Raw genomic sequence first — 13,925 nt, 5'->3', positions numbered from 1 at the left:
CACAGGTTGCTCTTGCAGAGCATCCAGGTTCAATTCCTCGTACCCACATGACACCTCACAACCATCTGTAACCCCAGTCCTAGGGGACCTGATGCCCTCTTCTGACGTTTATGGGTACAAAAAGATACATGCAGGCAAAATACCTCCACGTGTGAAATAATAAATCTAAAAAGAAATTGAAACAAAAGGACTTCTGTCTTGTAAATTTGGTTTGTGTCATTTTTTTAAATTGACTATTTATTTATGTATTTATTTATTTATGCGATAAGGTCTCACTGTATATCCTTGGTTTATCTGGAACATATAATAGAAACCAGTCTGGCCTCAAAGTCGGAGATCTGCCTACCTCCTGAGTACTGAGATTAAAGGTGTGACTAACCACCACGCCTGGCAGATTTGCTAAATTTTTGTTTCTAGATTTTGTGCTTTGCTTTTGTATTTCACATGTGCCTTATTTCTTGTTATTTTTCCCCCATTGGTTACTTCATTCTTAAGGCCTATATCTCATTTTTCTCTTATTTGACCTTTCATCTAGTCGCAAGTGTTTTTGTTTGTTTGTTTTGTTTTGGGTTTCCCTGCCCCCGTAGTCTCATGTAGTCCAGGTTAGTCGAGAACTCTCTGTGTAACAGAATGATTTTGACCCTCTGATCGACGTGCTTTCACGTCCCCTGGGCTAGGATTGCAGACATGTGTCTGTCTGTCTGTCCAGCTTTAGTCTCAGTGCCCTGTGAGCCCTTTCTATTACCCATGTACTGGTTGGTTCTCTTGTTGCTTTTGTTTTTCCTTCCCCTTTGTAGTTGCAGATTTTCTGAAGCTTCCATTTCTCTAACCAGCTTTCCTCCTATGATTTGTTCTTCCCTTTGAAGTTAACTGTCTTAGAATCCACAACCTTGGTTTTCTCAGGTCTCCTGAAAGGCCTCTTAGATGGATGAAGCTCATCCTCTAGCACAGTCAATACACTGCAGCCTGAATAAAGTCCAACGTGTGGGGTTGTGTGGATTGCAAGCTAAGAAAGGTCTCTGTAATTTTAGGGGCTGAAAGTGTGGCTCACAGGTGGCCTCATGCTTTCTTACTGTATGTGGTGGGGGGAGTTCTGAGAAAGAGTCCAGATCACGTTGTTCTTGTTATCTTCTGAGTAAGTCTATTTTTGTTTTTTTTCCCTAGGAACACTGAAAGGAAGAAGATGGTAGTAGTGACTGTAGGACATTAATGTAACTGAAGATACTATATTAAATAGTTAATTACTATGTATCATTATATTGATTTTAAAGGTTTATATAATAAAAATGAAAATTCATACACAAGCATTCTAGATTAAAAAGGATCTTTTTACTTTTTAATCTGTTCTCCATTAGTTCCCATTTAATAAAAAATACTATTATTTTTAAAATGTGGGATTACATTTTAAAAACTTGTACATTTAGAAGGCCCATTTTTGTTATGGTGAAATATTCTGGTGGTTGGTATTTCTTAGGTAACTAACTGAAATGATTTTTGTTCTATCCTGATTCTGTTGCCCTAAATACAGCTAAGAAGTGTTAGTGAATATTATTTGGGTCAACTGTCTTACTTTTCATTGCTTTATAATAAAGTGTGGCCCATGAAAAACTCATTTGTCATTTATCAGATGCATACTTCTACCGGAGGAGGCTTCTGTGACTGTGGAGACACAGAAGCGTGGAAAACTGGCCCCTTTTGTATGGATCATGAACCTGGAAGAGCAGGTACTACAAAAGAGGTAAGAAGCTTAATTGATGGTTTAAAATTTCTGAAATTTAGTGAGAATAAGTTTTATAAATATATATGGATTAAGATTGATTCCATTTAGAATCTAATATTTTTGTTCTAAAAGTCAATTATAACAACATTTTGTTTTTCTACTCTAAATTAAAATTTTCTCTAGAGGAAATGAATTCACACATACCCAAAACAAATTCAGAATACTTTTTATTAAAGAGTCAACTAGAAAAAAGCTGGGCAGTGCTAGTGCCTTTAATCCCAGTACTCAGGGGGCAGAGGCAAGTGGATCTCTGAGTTTGAGGCCAGCCTGATCTATAGAATGAGTCCGAGGGCAGGCAGAGCTACACAGAGAAATCTTGTCCTAAAGGGAGAGCAAGAGTGAGAGTGTGCACGAGCAGGGGTGGGGTGGGGTGGGAGGATAGAATGTATGGCCCCAAAAGAACAAAAATAAGTTGTTAATAGATAAGAACAGAATGTAATGAATATGAAAACAAAATAAACACATGATTCAGTAATTGCTTTTCTTAAAGGAAAAAGACAAATAGACTCAGTAGATACATCTTAGTCAAGAAAGGAACTTGAGCAAATCCAGACATATAGACACTTAGATATCAGGAGGGAAGAAATTGTAGGGCCACAGATACAGATGAGCTGTGGGAACCCCAAACCACTGAAGGATTCTCAGCTAACATACATCAAGATGAATTGTTGGCTGTGAGCCTAGCCTTTAACAACTGAGCCATCTGAGCTGGGCCCTTGTACTTCAGACAAGCTGTGAAGAAGGAAGCCATGTATAGGTGTTCCTGCCTGCCACTCCTCCTTTCTATTGTGCTCTGTATTCTGGACTCTTGGTCATCCTCTACAAAGTTGTAACTTTCTCCTAAAATGACCAGGCTACAATAATAAAGTCTCTCCTTTCAAACATTAAAAAAAAAAAAAAAGGAATTGTTGGTTTTGGTTTTTTGAGACAGGGTCTCTACATATCCCTGGCTGTCCTGAAACTTGCTGTATATATGGTGTTGAATTCACAGAGATTTTCCTGCCTCTGCCTCCCAAGTATGGGGAATATTACATCCAGCTATAAAAATGAATTGTTTTATCAGACAGTGCAAAGTACCATTCAAAAGCCAACATTCAAATGCCAAGGAAATACTTGGTAGGTAACTATTGAAGTACTTGACAAAATAGTCACAGTGTAACATTTCCTTCCAAACACCATGTCCAGATGGTTTCATAAATAAGTCTTTGAAAGTTTCAAGGAATATATACTTTTTGTGCCCTTTGAACTATTCTAGATCTCCATATGAGCACTGAGCACATCTTAGAGCCAGGTGATGCTCTTGGATGACTTTGTTTGAAGACCTCTCTAGGTATTAGAGTTGGGTTTCATAACTTTCTTGTGTTAATTCCAACTGACTTCTAACCTGTTTATAGAGAAGTCTTGTATATGGTTGTTGATCCTGTTTAAAAAAATAGACTCTGAAATCTCTAAGCCTTTCGGTTAGGTCATTATCTTTGTGTTGGTGTTGTGAGTTTGTGGGAGTGTGTTGTGCTCCCTTTGGTGTTCTTTGGCTGGGCTCGCATGTCCATTGGAAGGGAAATGGCCTCTAAATCTTCTTTCCCCTTTCTTACCATTTTGCTCATTTGTTTCATTTTATGTGAGTCCCCCGCTGCACTGTCTCTCTGAAGTATTAGTTTGACAAGGGTCACAGTGTGAGCTGCAGGAAACACTTCTGTGTCTTACCTTTGTCCCTAGTGCAGCTCGAAGGCAGTAGTGCTAAGGGGCTGCCTGAAGAGACACACTTCATAGTTGTTTTTTGGTTTGTGGACTAAAGGTGTCTGGAAGTCAGGAAGTGAGGAGGGAATAGGGGAAAGGGCAAGAGGATAGGAAGTAAGAATAAGCAGGATGTGTGGGTAAGTGGGATGGAAAGCGATAGAGTGGGTGTTAGGTTTAGAGAAAATATCCTGTTGCTGACTGTGCTCACCCATCTCAGCGGGTGTACTGAAAGCCATTTCTTTTTTTGCTGTTTTCTTCATATTTGTTTGATACAAAGCTCCAACTGTGTAGCCCAAACTGGCCTAAAACATGCTAAGGGTGGCCCTTAAGTGCGCTGATCATTCTTCCTTAGCCTACCAGGGGTTACAGGACTGTACTGTAATCTGACTGTTGTCTGTTTACCTCCTGAAACAAGGGCAAAGATTTCAATTCACTGAGAATGTTGTAATTGAGGGAACTTGCCAGACAGCAGGAAAAGTATTTATTGGATTATGAACTACTTTTTAGTGGGCACACCCCTTCAGAAAATGATACCCCCACCCACAGCAACCATTAACTGACAGCTGTCAGTCAGGACTGGGTGGGGCCTCGGGTGCCCTTTTCCCTCAATAAAATGTTGGAAAGGCTGGTCTTGTGCAAGCCTTGTGCATGAAGCCGCAGCGGCTGTGAGTTGACAGCAGTGGCCATGTCATGTCCTGGGCATCTTTTTATCACACAGCACCTAGTCTCCTGCTCTTCCGTTTTTGCTCCCCCTCTCTTTAGCAGTTTTCTCTGTGCTATGGAGAGAGATACCAATGTCTCATCTAGGTCTGAGCACTCCATCATCAGTCATTGCCTGTTGGTAGTTTGAGCATTATGAGCTTCCGCATTAGCTGCCTCCCGCAGCTATAAAACCCTTCTCTGAGGAGGGCAGAGAGCAGCACTAATGTGTGCATATGAACATGAGCATTAGTAGGCAGTTTACTAGAGTGAGACAGGGCCTCACTCTAGCCAGCGTTGGCATTGAACTCATGGCGCCCTCCTGGCTCAGCCTCCCTGATGATGCTGAGATTACAAGCATGTGCCACCACATATAGCGCAGATTGTACACTTAAATGAACACATTGTAATGGTATAGTTTATGTCATGATAAAGTTGTTATTAACAGCTCACTTATGAAACAGTCTTAGTTAAAATAAAAAATTTAGACATCATAAAACCTTCAAATTAACTTCTAGTTTATAACAACAAGCAGTGCCGTGAGGAAAAACATGGAATACAGGTTTTTGGTTTGTTTCTATGTTTTGTCTTTTAATAAAATAACTGGTCTGGTCTTCATTGTGAAGACCGAAAGATGGCAGCTAGGGGTGGGGGATTAAGCTAGATGTAGATGTCCAGGACTTAAGAGTATATGCAGTGTATAGATCTTGGTATCAGTAGGCATTTATAGCAGATAAGAGGAATGGAGCTGGTGAGGTGGCACACGCACGCGCACACACACACACACACACACACACACACACATACAAGATAGAGGGATGACTCAGATGTTAAGAGCATTTCCTGCTTTTGCAGAGGATCCAGCACTCACAGGGCACCGTTTCAGTTTTAGGATATCTGACACTCTCTTCCAGAGAATACCACATTTTTTTCTGGCCTCTAAGGGCACACATGTGGTACAAATATGCAGGCAAAGCATGCTTGTCATTAGTGTTTTTAGATGGAATAATGGTGTTTAAATATCTTTGGGTATTAAAAAAATACATATAAAAGTACTGAAGGTGAATGCCATGATGACTATGTTTTACCTTAAAATATTTGAACAAGATAAATAAAGCATATATGGAAAAATGTTGCATTATTAAGTTTAAATAGAAGTGTATTGAGAGGGAGGGTATGCTTTTCTGTTTAAAGTTTTTACTAATAAAAATGTAAAAAAAAAATCACTGAACTGATTAACACTGAAGAAGTAAAAGCTTGTCAATTGCTCCAGAATGTGGGAGAAAGGAAGGGAGCCTTACATACTTGCTCTAGAGAGCTAGAATACACTGGTATCAGATCTAACAAGATGTGCCACTCTAGATCATTCTTATGAATCTAGAACTTTCATGCTGACACCCCAAGTACAGCTTTAGTAGGTGAATTCAAATATGTAAGGATACAACACAGCCATTCTTTTCTTTCTTTCTTTTTTTTTTGGTTTTTCGAACAGGGTTTCTCTGTGTAGCCCTGGCTGTCCTGGAACTCACTCTGTAGACCAGGCTGGCCTCGAACTCAGAATTCCACCTGCCTCTGCCTCCCAAGTGCTGGGATTAAAGGCATACGCCACCACCGCCTGGTTAACACAGCCATTCTTACACTGCTCAAGAAATGCCTTCTTGGAACTCAACCTGTGAAGGTATTTGTGCCAGCACATTTGGGGACTGCTGTCTTGGAAAGCATTGTCAATTTTTTTTTCAGGGATATTTGCCTCAAATAAAATCCATACAAATCACATTTAATGTTGGAGTATATAGTAATTTCATCTGATATAACTGTTGTCTGGGAGGATTACTGCTAAATAAGCTCACCCTTTCTAGTTCTTTCTGAACTCTGGCTGTGTACTTCAACTCTGCTGTTCTGGCCCAAATTCCTCTCTATGCTGACTGATTCAATCTGGCTTCTCTCAGCTTCTCACTGAATTGCTCTGCTTGGCCTCAAACTAACTGGCAATTTGTTCTAATCTTCTGATTTTTGTTTTTTTATTCTCTGGCTTCAACTGCCTCTGTTGACCCATCATGTACTCAGGAAGGAACTCAAGTCCACTGCACTGCACTCACTGCACTGACTCCCAGCTGGCTCACTGCACTCACTGCACTGACTCCCAGCTGGCTCCCTCTCTGCCCCTGGGCTCCTCTTAAATTGCTCCTTATTCCTGTGCTTCTCTTTCCTCTTGAGAATTGGGTGTATCCTATTTCTGACTCATTCTGTCAAACCTTTCTCTGATTCATTACTTTGTTTGCTCCTCAGTTAGCCACTTTTCAAACATGGCCTCTTCCTTCTACAAGTGTACAGGTGTGTGTTCTTGTCTGTATTCCAGCCAGAAGGGTTAAAGGTGTGTGGCATGTCTGCATTCCAGCTGAATCACACAGACCTAGGTCTTGGATGTGATCCCTTGCCAGAGCAGCCATGTCATTGGATTAATGTTTGTACATTGGAACTCAGTGTTTCAGAATTCTTCTGTTGACCCTGTTCTGGAAGAACTGCCAATTAGATGAACTAGACTGAGCTAAAATATGTAAATACTGCAAAGGACAAGGTGCAGAGGTCATGATTGTAAGCCCAAACAAACAAACAAACAAACAACCCAAGAAAATTAGCCAAAAAGAAATGAGAAACTTCAGTATAGTTTACAAAGATTTCTAGTCTTTTTTTGTTTGTTTATATGCATGCTGCTCTTTAAGACAGCTGGCCTGAAACTCAGGCCCCTCCCAAGCATAGCCTTCCAATTGCTGGGATTAGTACTATATACACTGAAATAAACAAGAAACAGTAAAATGCCTGCCTTTCTGTTTAATACATTTAACAAATGTTTTTGATTGACCATCTGTGATATGATAGTAGATGTGATGGGAGATGTTTAATTCATTATGATAGAAAACAATAAAATGCTTAGGTGAGAGGAGGGTAATTATGCTAGACTCATTCATTCATTCATTCATTCATTCATTTATTCAGTCATCATTTTTGAGACAGGGCCTCTCTATGTAGCCATGCCTAGCCTGGAACTCACAGAGATCAGCCTCACTCTGCCTCCAAAGTGCTAGTATTAAAGATGTGTCTCATGTAGCCAGGAAGCTAGCTTTATTTTTAGAAATCTAAATTCAGTCTCAAATCTGATCTTGAACATTTTTGGATTTAAAATTAGATTGGGAAAGTAATCAGTATTCTGAAACTGTTTATCTGGAGGTGAGAAAAGGCTGCTCTAGGTAGCACATTAACTCTTGCAACACTGTGATTTCAGCGTTTATTCTCTCCACCTTGGTGAGTGTGCTATCCATATTCTGTCAGGTACATGGAATTGTGCCGAGCTTAGTGGAGCATCACCAAGCATAAGCAGACCTAACTAATAACACTGGCAGCGAGTTGTGGGGCATTGAAGACAGGCTCCTTTGGTACAAGTAAAAGCAGTTTCTCTCATATTTCTGGTTGTTTATTTTCTTGCTTTGTTTCTTTTTTATTGTTTTCATTAACTTCTGGTTCTCTTGTTCCAGTCGAGTTTCTTTCTAAGATGCAAATTCTTTTCTTGAAAAATTCTTTCATAAGCACCAGATGGAAGCAGAAGAGTTTCTTTCAACTCTTCACCTGAGAACGTGTTTATGAATGGTCAAAAGAAAATGTGAGGGAGGAAAAAGATGAGCAGGAATACTGTGTTCCAACATTGATATTAGTACCTGTGACACCTTTTCTCTTTAACAAAGACCTCTGGACACACTATTTAGAAAAGGTGACTTGTTGAAGAGGGAGTAAAAGCCAAATTAGAGACCACTGGTGAGAAGGCATAAAAGGTGTTAAAGAGAAGAGAGTGGCTGGGTTAACTTGCCATCTTAGCCATATGTAAGAATAGAGTTTAGCTGTATTAAGTATGTTCATATTATTATGTAATAGAATTCAAGTGGGTTTTGTTGTTGTTGTTGTTTTGCCTTGTACCTCTGAGTCTCTGCACACAGTCAGCACTGTTTCTCTCCTCCCAGCCCTCAGCCACTGACTCTCTACTCTCTGCTTCAGCACCTCTGCCACTGCACATACTTTGTATGGTCAGAATCCGAAAAAAAAAAATTATTCTTTTGTGATTAGCTAAGTTGTTCCCTCTCCTCCCATCCCCTCCCCTCCCCTGCCCTGCCTTCTCCTTTTCTTTTCTTTTGTTTTCTTTTCCTTGGTTTTCTTCTCTTTTCTTGTTTTGTTGTGAGGATCAAACTATGCTCATCCCAGGCAGGCGTTTACCACTGAACTTCACCTCCAGCCCGTTTCTTACTCTTTGTTATCAATACTTGTTCGTGAGGACTTTTCAAGTGACTGTGAGAGTTGGTTGAAATAAGTTATGAGTTTTTATAAGGTATAATAGATAGCCAGTTGTTGCATGGTATTATCATAATGAAGCTATTCAGAAAGACAATGTGAAGAATTTACAGAGGAAAATATGAACAAAAGATATTCCATAGTCTATGTTTCTTTTTGTCATCTGTAACATCAATTTTATACCAAGAGCTTATGAATTTTACTTGATTTTATTCCTGATAATATTGTAATGAACTCACTGAATTGGTTATTTTAAATCCTTAACATCTTCCTTACCCGTTTGTGTGGACCCAGTCTCAGTATATATTTCTTGTTGTTGTTTCCTCACAGACCTTGCATTGCCCATTGAATGAAGAGGTAATTGCTCAAGCCAGGAAAATATTTCCTTCAGTGATAAAATACATTGTAGAAATGACTATATGGGAAGAAGAGAAGGAATTGCCTCCTGAACTGCAGATAAGGTGGGAGCTGTCACAAGCCACAGGCTTAGTGATGGTTATTTAAGTTGCCAGACAACATTGGATATCTATGTTTGTGGTTCTTCCTGTCCACCTTCCTGATGTTTTCCTTCCCTCCCTCCATCTGTTCCTTTCTTTCTTCCTTCCTTCCTTTCTTCCTTCCTTCCTTCCTTCTTTCCTTCCTTCCTTCTTTCCTTCCTTCCTTCTTTCCATCCTTCCTTTCTTCCTTCTTTCCTTCTGTCCTTTCTTCTTTCCTTGCTGCCTTCCTCCCTCCCTCTCTCTATGTCTCCCTCCCTTCTTCCTTCCCTCCTTCCCTCCCTCCCTTCCTCCCTCCCTCCTTCCCTCCCTCCCTTCCTCCCTCCCTCCTTCCCTCCCTCCCTTCCTCCCTCCCTCCTTCCCTCCCTTCCTTCCTCCCTCCCTCCTTCCCTTCCTTCCTTCCTTCCTTCCTTCCTTCCTTCCTTCCTTCCTTCCTTCCTTTCTTCTCAAGCTTAGTTAGAATTTTTTATGATTTTGGAGTAGATACAAACACAGATATTTTGTAGAATAGTTTTATATGCCTAGGGCAAGAGTGGGTATGGGCTCCTCAACATAGAATCACCTAAATAACCTTTCCCCTTGCTTATTCTTGGGAAATAGTGTGCTAGGATTATTGCAAGCATCAGGATTTAATTTGTTTTTACATAAAACTCAGCAGTTCTAACAACTGTAAGTCTTTCATTGACATTAATAGTTTTTAACTTTTCAAAAAGTTTTTTTTTTAACTTAATTAAAAAAGGAGGCAGAGGCAGGAGAATATCTGTGAATTCAGGACTAGCCTACTCTACATAGCAAGGTCCAGGTCAGGCAGAATAATGTGGTGATACCCTGTCACAAAGAAATAAAAAGGAAATTCTGGACCTGATAATATAGTTCAGGCTTTGTGCTACTATTTCTACTTGTATAGCACTCAGAGTTTTACAGAACTACAGCACAAATCCATATACAGATTTTATTTATTTATTTATTTATTTATTTATTTATTTATTTATTGGTGGTGATGTGATGTTATTTATTCTGGTGAGTTTATTATATAAAAAGAGATAATTAAGGATTTTAATGACATTAAATGTACTTTTTTTTTTTAAGGTTTATTTATTTTATGTATTCACCATTGCTCTCTTCAGACACACCAGAAGAGGGCATCAGATCCCATTAAAGATGGTTGTGAGCCACCATGTGGTTGCTGGGATTTGAACTCAGGACCTCTGGAAGAGCAGTCAGTGCTCTTAACCACTGAGCCATCTCTCCAGCCCCCATTAAATGTACTTTTATTTGTTTGTTTGTTTTTTGTTTTGTTTTGTTTTTCGAGACAGGGTTTCTCTGTATAGCCCTGGCTGTCCTGGAACTCACTCTGTAGACCAGGCTGGCCTCGAGCTCAGAAGTCCGCCTGCCTCTGCCTCCCAAGTCCTGGGATTAAAGGCGTGCGCCACCACTGCCTGGCTAATAGGACTTTTGAAATACATATTATAGAAGATTTAAAGCTGGTGGTACATAACCTATAATCACCGTTTTCACATATTTCATGAGATCCTCATATAACTCTGGGATGTAGATATTATCTTCTTAGAGGAAAAAACACTATCCTCTCAGCAAATCTAACGTCAGTGGTTTTTCTGAGATCCTATAGACAAAGTCGGAGTGCTGGCACTTTATACTTTGGGGAAAAAAAAAAAAACCCTCCACCTTCCCCTATGAAACTGTAATACCAGTATCACTTAAAGATTTACTTTTATTTAGGCATATGCCTATGTGAGTTTATGTGCACCATGTGCATGCCAGAGGGTTTTACAGACAATTTTAAGTTGTCCATGTAGGTGTAGTATTTGCTTTTAGCCAATTAGCCATCTCTCCAGCCTAGATCGTCAGGTCCAGTATCACTTAAATAGAAGACAAATACAAAAATAAAATCTGATTACCTATCATTGCCTGCCTGAAGGTTCCAAGCCTGAATGCATGTCTCTGCCATTGTCAGTGTGTGAGTCACGGAAACGTTGAGTGGTATGAGGCAGCCTGCCGGGAAGAGGAGAGTGGAGAAAAGAACACCTGAGGAAATAATGCTTAATGATTTGTTTTTATTTTATTTTATTTTTTTGGAAACAGGGGATCACAGAGTGTTATCCAGTCTTGACTCAGGCTTGTGGGTACAAGTAACCCTTGCCTCAGCCTCCCAAGTATCTGTGTATCCATAGTACTATGCTATTTAAAATCATGTCATGTATCAATATTGCAGTGTTATTTCCCTATAGATAGGAAATTGCATAGTTCTTCTTTAGAATATATGATTTTTTTTGCTTGCTTTATTATTTGAATATCTATCTTTTTTCTAAATAGAGAGAAAAATGAAAGATACTATTGTGTCCTTTTCAACGATGAGCACCATTCGTATGACCATGTGATATACAGTCTGCAAAGAGCTCTTGACTGTGAGCTTGCAGAGGCACAGTTGCACACCACTGCCATCGACAAAGAGGTTCGTGACCGTGTGACTTATGTTGCTGTCTTACATCTACTTCTGGCACTCAGGTGTTAACTGCTTTTTAAAAAGATCGTTCATTATAGACTTAGCATGGGTAGTTAACTCCCCTGGACATGAGGTAACTGTTGTACTCTTGAACTCTCAGCAACTGTGATTACCTGAACAAGATTAGATCTGCCAGTGTAGCATCACGGATGGGGAGGGAGAGCATGAGGCCCCATCCCTCCCTGAGGACTGGCAGCAGTTAGTGGTTGTTGGGGGTTGGGGTAATCATTTACTTCAGTGATATTGTCACTAAGTTGTTCACACTCCAGTAAATAACTCCTTATGCTTGATCACTCAAACAGCTAAAATTATACGTGGTGACTTACCAAATAAAAGGACACAAGCAAAGTAGAGGATTTGTTTGGAAGAAGAGTTTTAGCATGAGAGAGGGTGGGATAAGAGATGAGAATGGCAGTTGAAATGACCAAATTTATTATATACACGAAATTGTCAAAAACTTAAAATTTTTGTCTAGGATTTGATCTGGGATTTTGCCGATTCTGGATAAATACTTTTCCATTGAACTATATCTTTAGTTCCTGGAGGTGTTTGTTTTGAGACAGGGTACTGGTAGCCAATCTGGCCTTAAACTTGATATACAGCTGAGGGAGCTGAGGGTGATCTTGAACTCCTGGTCCTCCTACCTCCGTTTGCTGGGTTCTGGGATTATAAGGAGTGTGTCAGCCGTATTGGTTTAGCTCCTCCCATGCCATCCCCAACTCCAATTTTGTTGTTGTTCTTTTGAGACAGCTCTGACTGTCTTGGAGTTCACTATGTAGATCAGGCTAGCATCGAAATCATAAGTATCTGCTTGCCTCTGCCTCCTAAGTGCTGGATTAAAGGAGTGCAGCACCAGGTCCAGTTGGCTTAGCCCGTCTTTAGACACAGTCTCATGTAGCCTGGGCTGCCTTTCAGGTTGAGATCTTCTCGCCTCCTGCTTGCTGGAGTCACATTCTTACGGTGTCATACCTGGATTTTATTCTAGCATCATTGTAATCAACAGTTCATCAAGCCCGTGGGTTGTGTGTTGCTCATTGATTGTGATTATCATCCCACTACCTCATTCTCATTTCCCTTACAATTAGGGTCGCCGGGCTGTCAAAGCAGGTGTGTATGCTGCTTGCCAGGAAGCAAAGGAGGATATAAAGGTAACTAACTGTCTGAATTAGCCACAAAGAGAAGTTCAAAAGGAAACACAGATTTATTTCTAGGGGTCTAAATAGAAAAGCCAAGGGATCTTATTGTTGTCATGGTTGGTGTCATGAGTAAAAATATGTCTGGCAACTTGACAGTTGAAGGCTCTATGCTTCCTTTATGAAGTGTAGGTCACTAAAGCACAGGTTAGAGCCTGCCCTCACTCCTCCTGTCATTTGTAGAGTCACTCAGAAAACGTCTCTCAGCACCCCCTCCACGTGGAAGTGCTGCACTCTGTGGTTATGGCTCACCAGAAATTTGCTCTGCGCCTTGGCTCCTGGATGAACAAAATTATGAGCTATTCAAGTAAGAATACACCCTGTTTATCTGAATTCTAAGTAACTTTGGTTTTATAAAAATGTTTATTATTGAAATTTCTTATTTCTTGGCCAAGTATCTATTTTGATTGATTTCATCAGGATTACATTTCAAGCGTATAATACCTTAAATTTGTTTTTAAATGCATATCAAATAACATGTTTTTTTTTTGGCTCTTGAGTCTTTGATGACATGATTGTTCTTGGCATCAAACGTAGCAAACTTAATTTTAATCTTTGTACATATTATTATAGAAACACTTTTTAGGAGAAATATCATATGAAGAAAATCATTTGACTTTGTTTGACTTACTCCACTTGTAGGTGACTTTAGGCAGATATTTTGCCAGGCCTGCCTCATAGAAGAACCTGGATCTGAAAATCCCTGTCTTATAAGCCGACTAATGCTTTGGGATGCAAAACTTTACAAAGGTAAGTAGACCTCTACTTATGCTACCTGCAGAGTCAGGGGAAGGTTACAGCTTCATCATAGAACCACGGTCTGTCTTGTGTGACATCAGTTATTGAACACAATCTTGATTTGTGTTATTTGTGAAGGCAAAGTTAACTAATTTAATTTTTCTGGTTAAAAATCCAGGAGTACTGTCTTTTAACAATAGTGCCTTTCATTTAGAAAGAGCCAGTTGAAAAGTGTTTAATCAGATTCATGTAACAATGCTTTTATTAAAGCAGTGTTTTTACTACTGTAGCAATCTAAACGAGACATAGAAAGTAAAGGATGAGAGAGAATCTGAAAGAGACAGAAGAGGAAAGGACAGAGTTAGTGTAGTTCTGAGTTAAATGGTAGAAAAAGATAAAATGGGGCTGGACTGGAGAAGTGG

General features: G+C 39.8%; 1 protein-coding gene across 1 annotated transcript in view; it reads left to right on the top strand.

Annotated features, from left to right (window-relative positions):
* The window catches only part of Ubr1 (ubiquitin protein ligase E3 component n-recognin 1), a 112,025-nt gene that overhangs the window by 16,552 nt on the left and 81,548 nt on the right, over positions 1–13,925 (top strand). Inside the window, exons 4-9 of the mRNA XM_028766833.1 lie at positions 1,628–1,738; positions 8,885–9,015; positions 11,383–11,521; positions 12,658–12,720; positions 12,949–13,072; positions 13,408–13,515. Of these exons, the coding sequence (XP_028622666.1) occupies positions 1,628–1,738; positions 8,885–9,015; positions 11,383–11,521; positions 12,658–12,720; positions 12,949–13,072; positions 13,408–13,515 (676 nt within the window). The remainder of the gene's footprint in view (positions 1–1,627; positions 1,739–8,884; positions 9,016–11,382; positions 11,522–12,657; positions 12,721–12,948; positions 13,073–13,407; positions 13,516–13,925) is intronic.

Source organism: Grammomys surdaster, unplaced genomic scaffold, assembly GCF_004785775.1.
Source record: "Grammomys surdaster isolate TR1022 unplaced genomic scaffold, NIH_TR_1.0 170, whole genome shotgun sequence".
Lineage (NCBI taxonomy): Eukaryota > Metazoa > Chordata > Mammalia > Rodentia > Muridae > Grammomys > Grammomys surdaster.
Note: the sequence above shows the minus strand (reverse complement) of the source record. Positions and strands in the feature narration are given on the sequence as shown.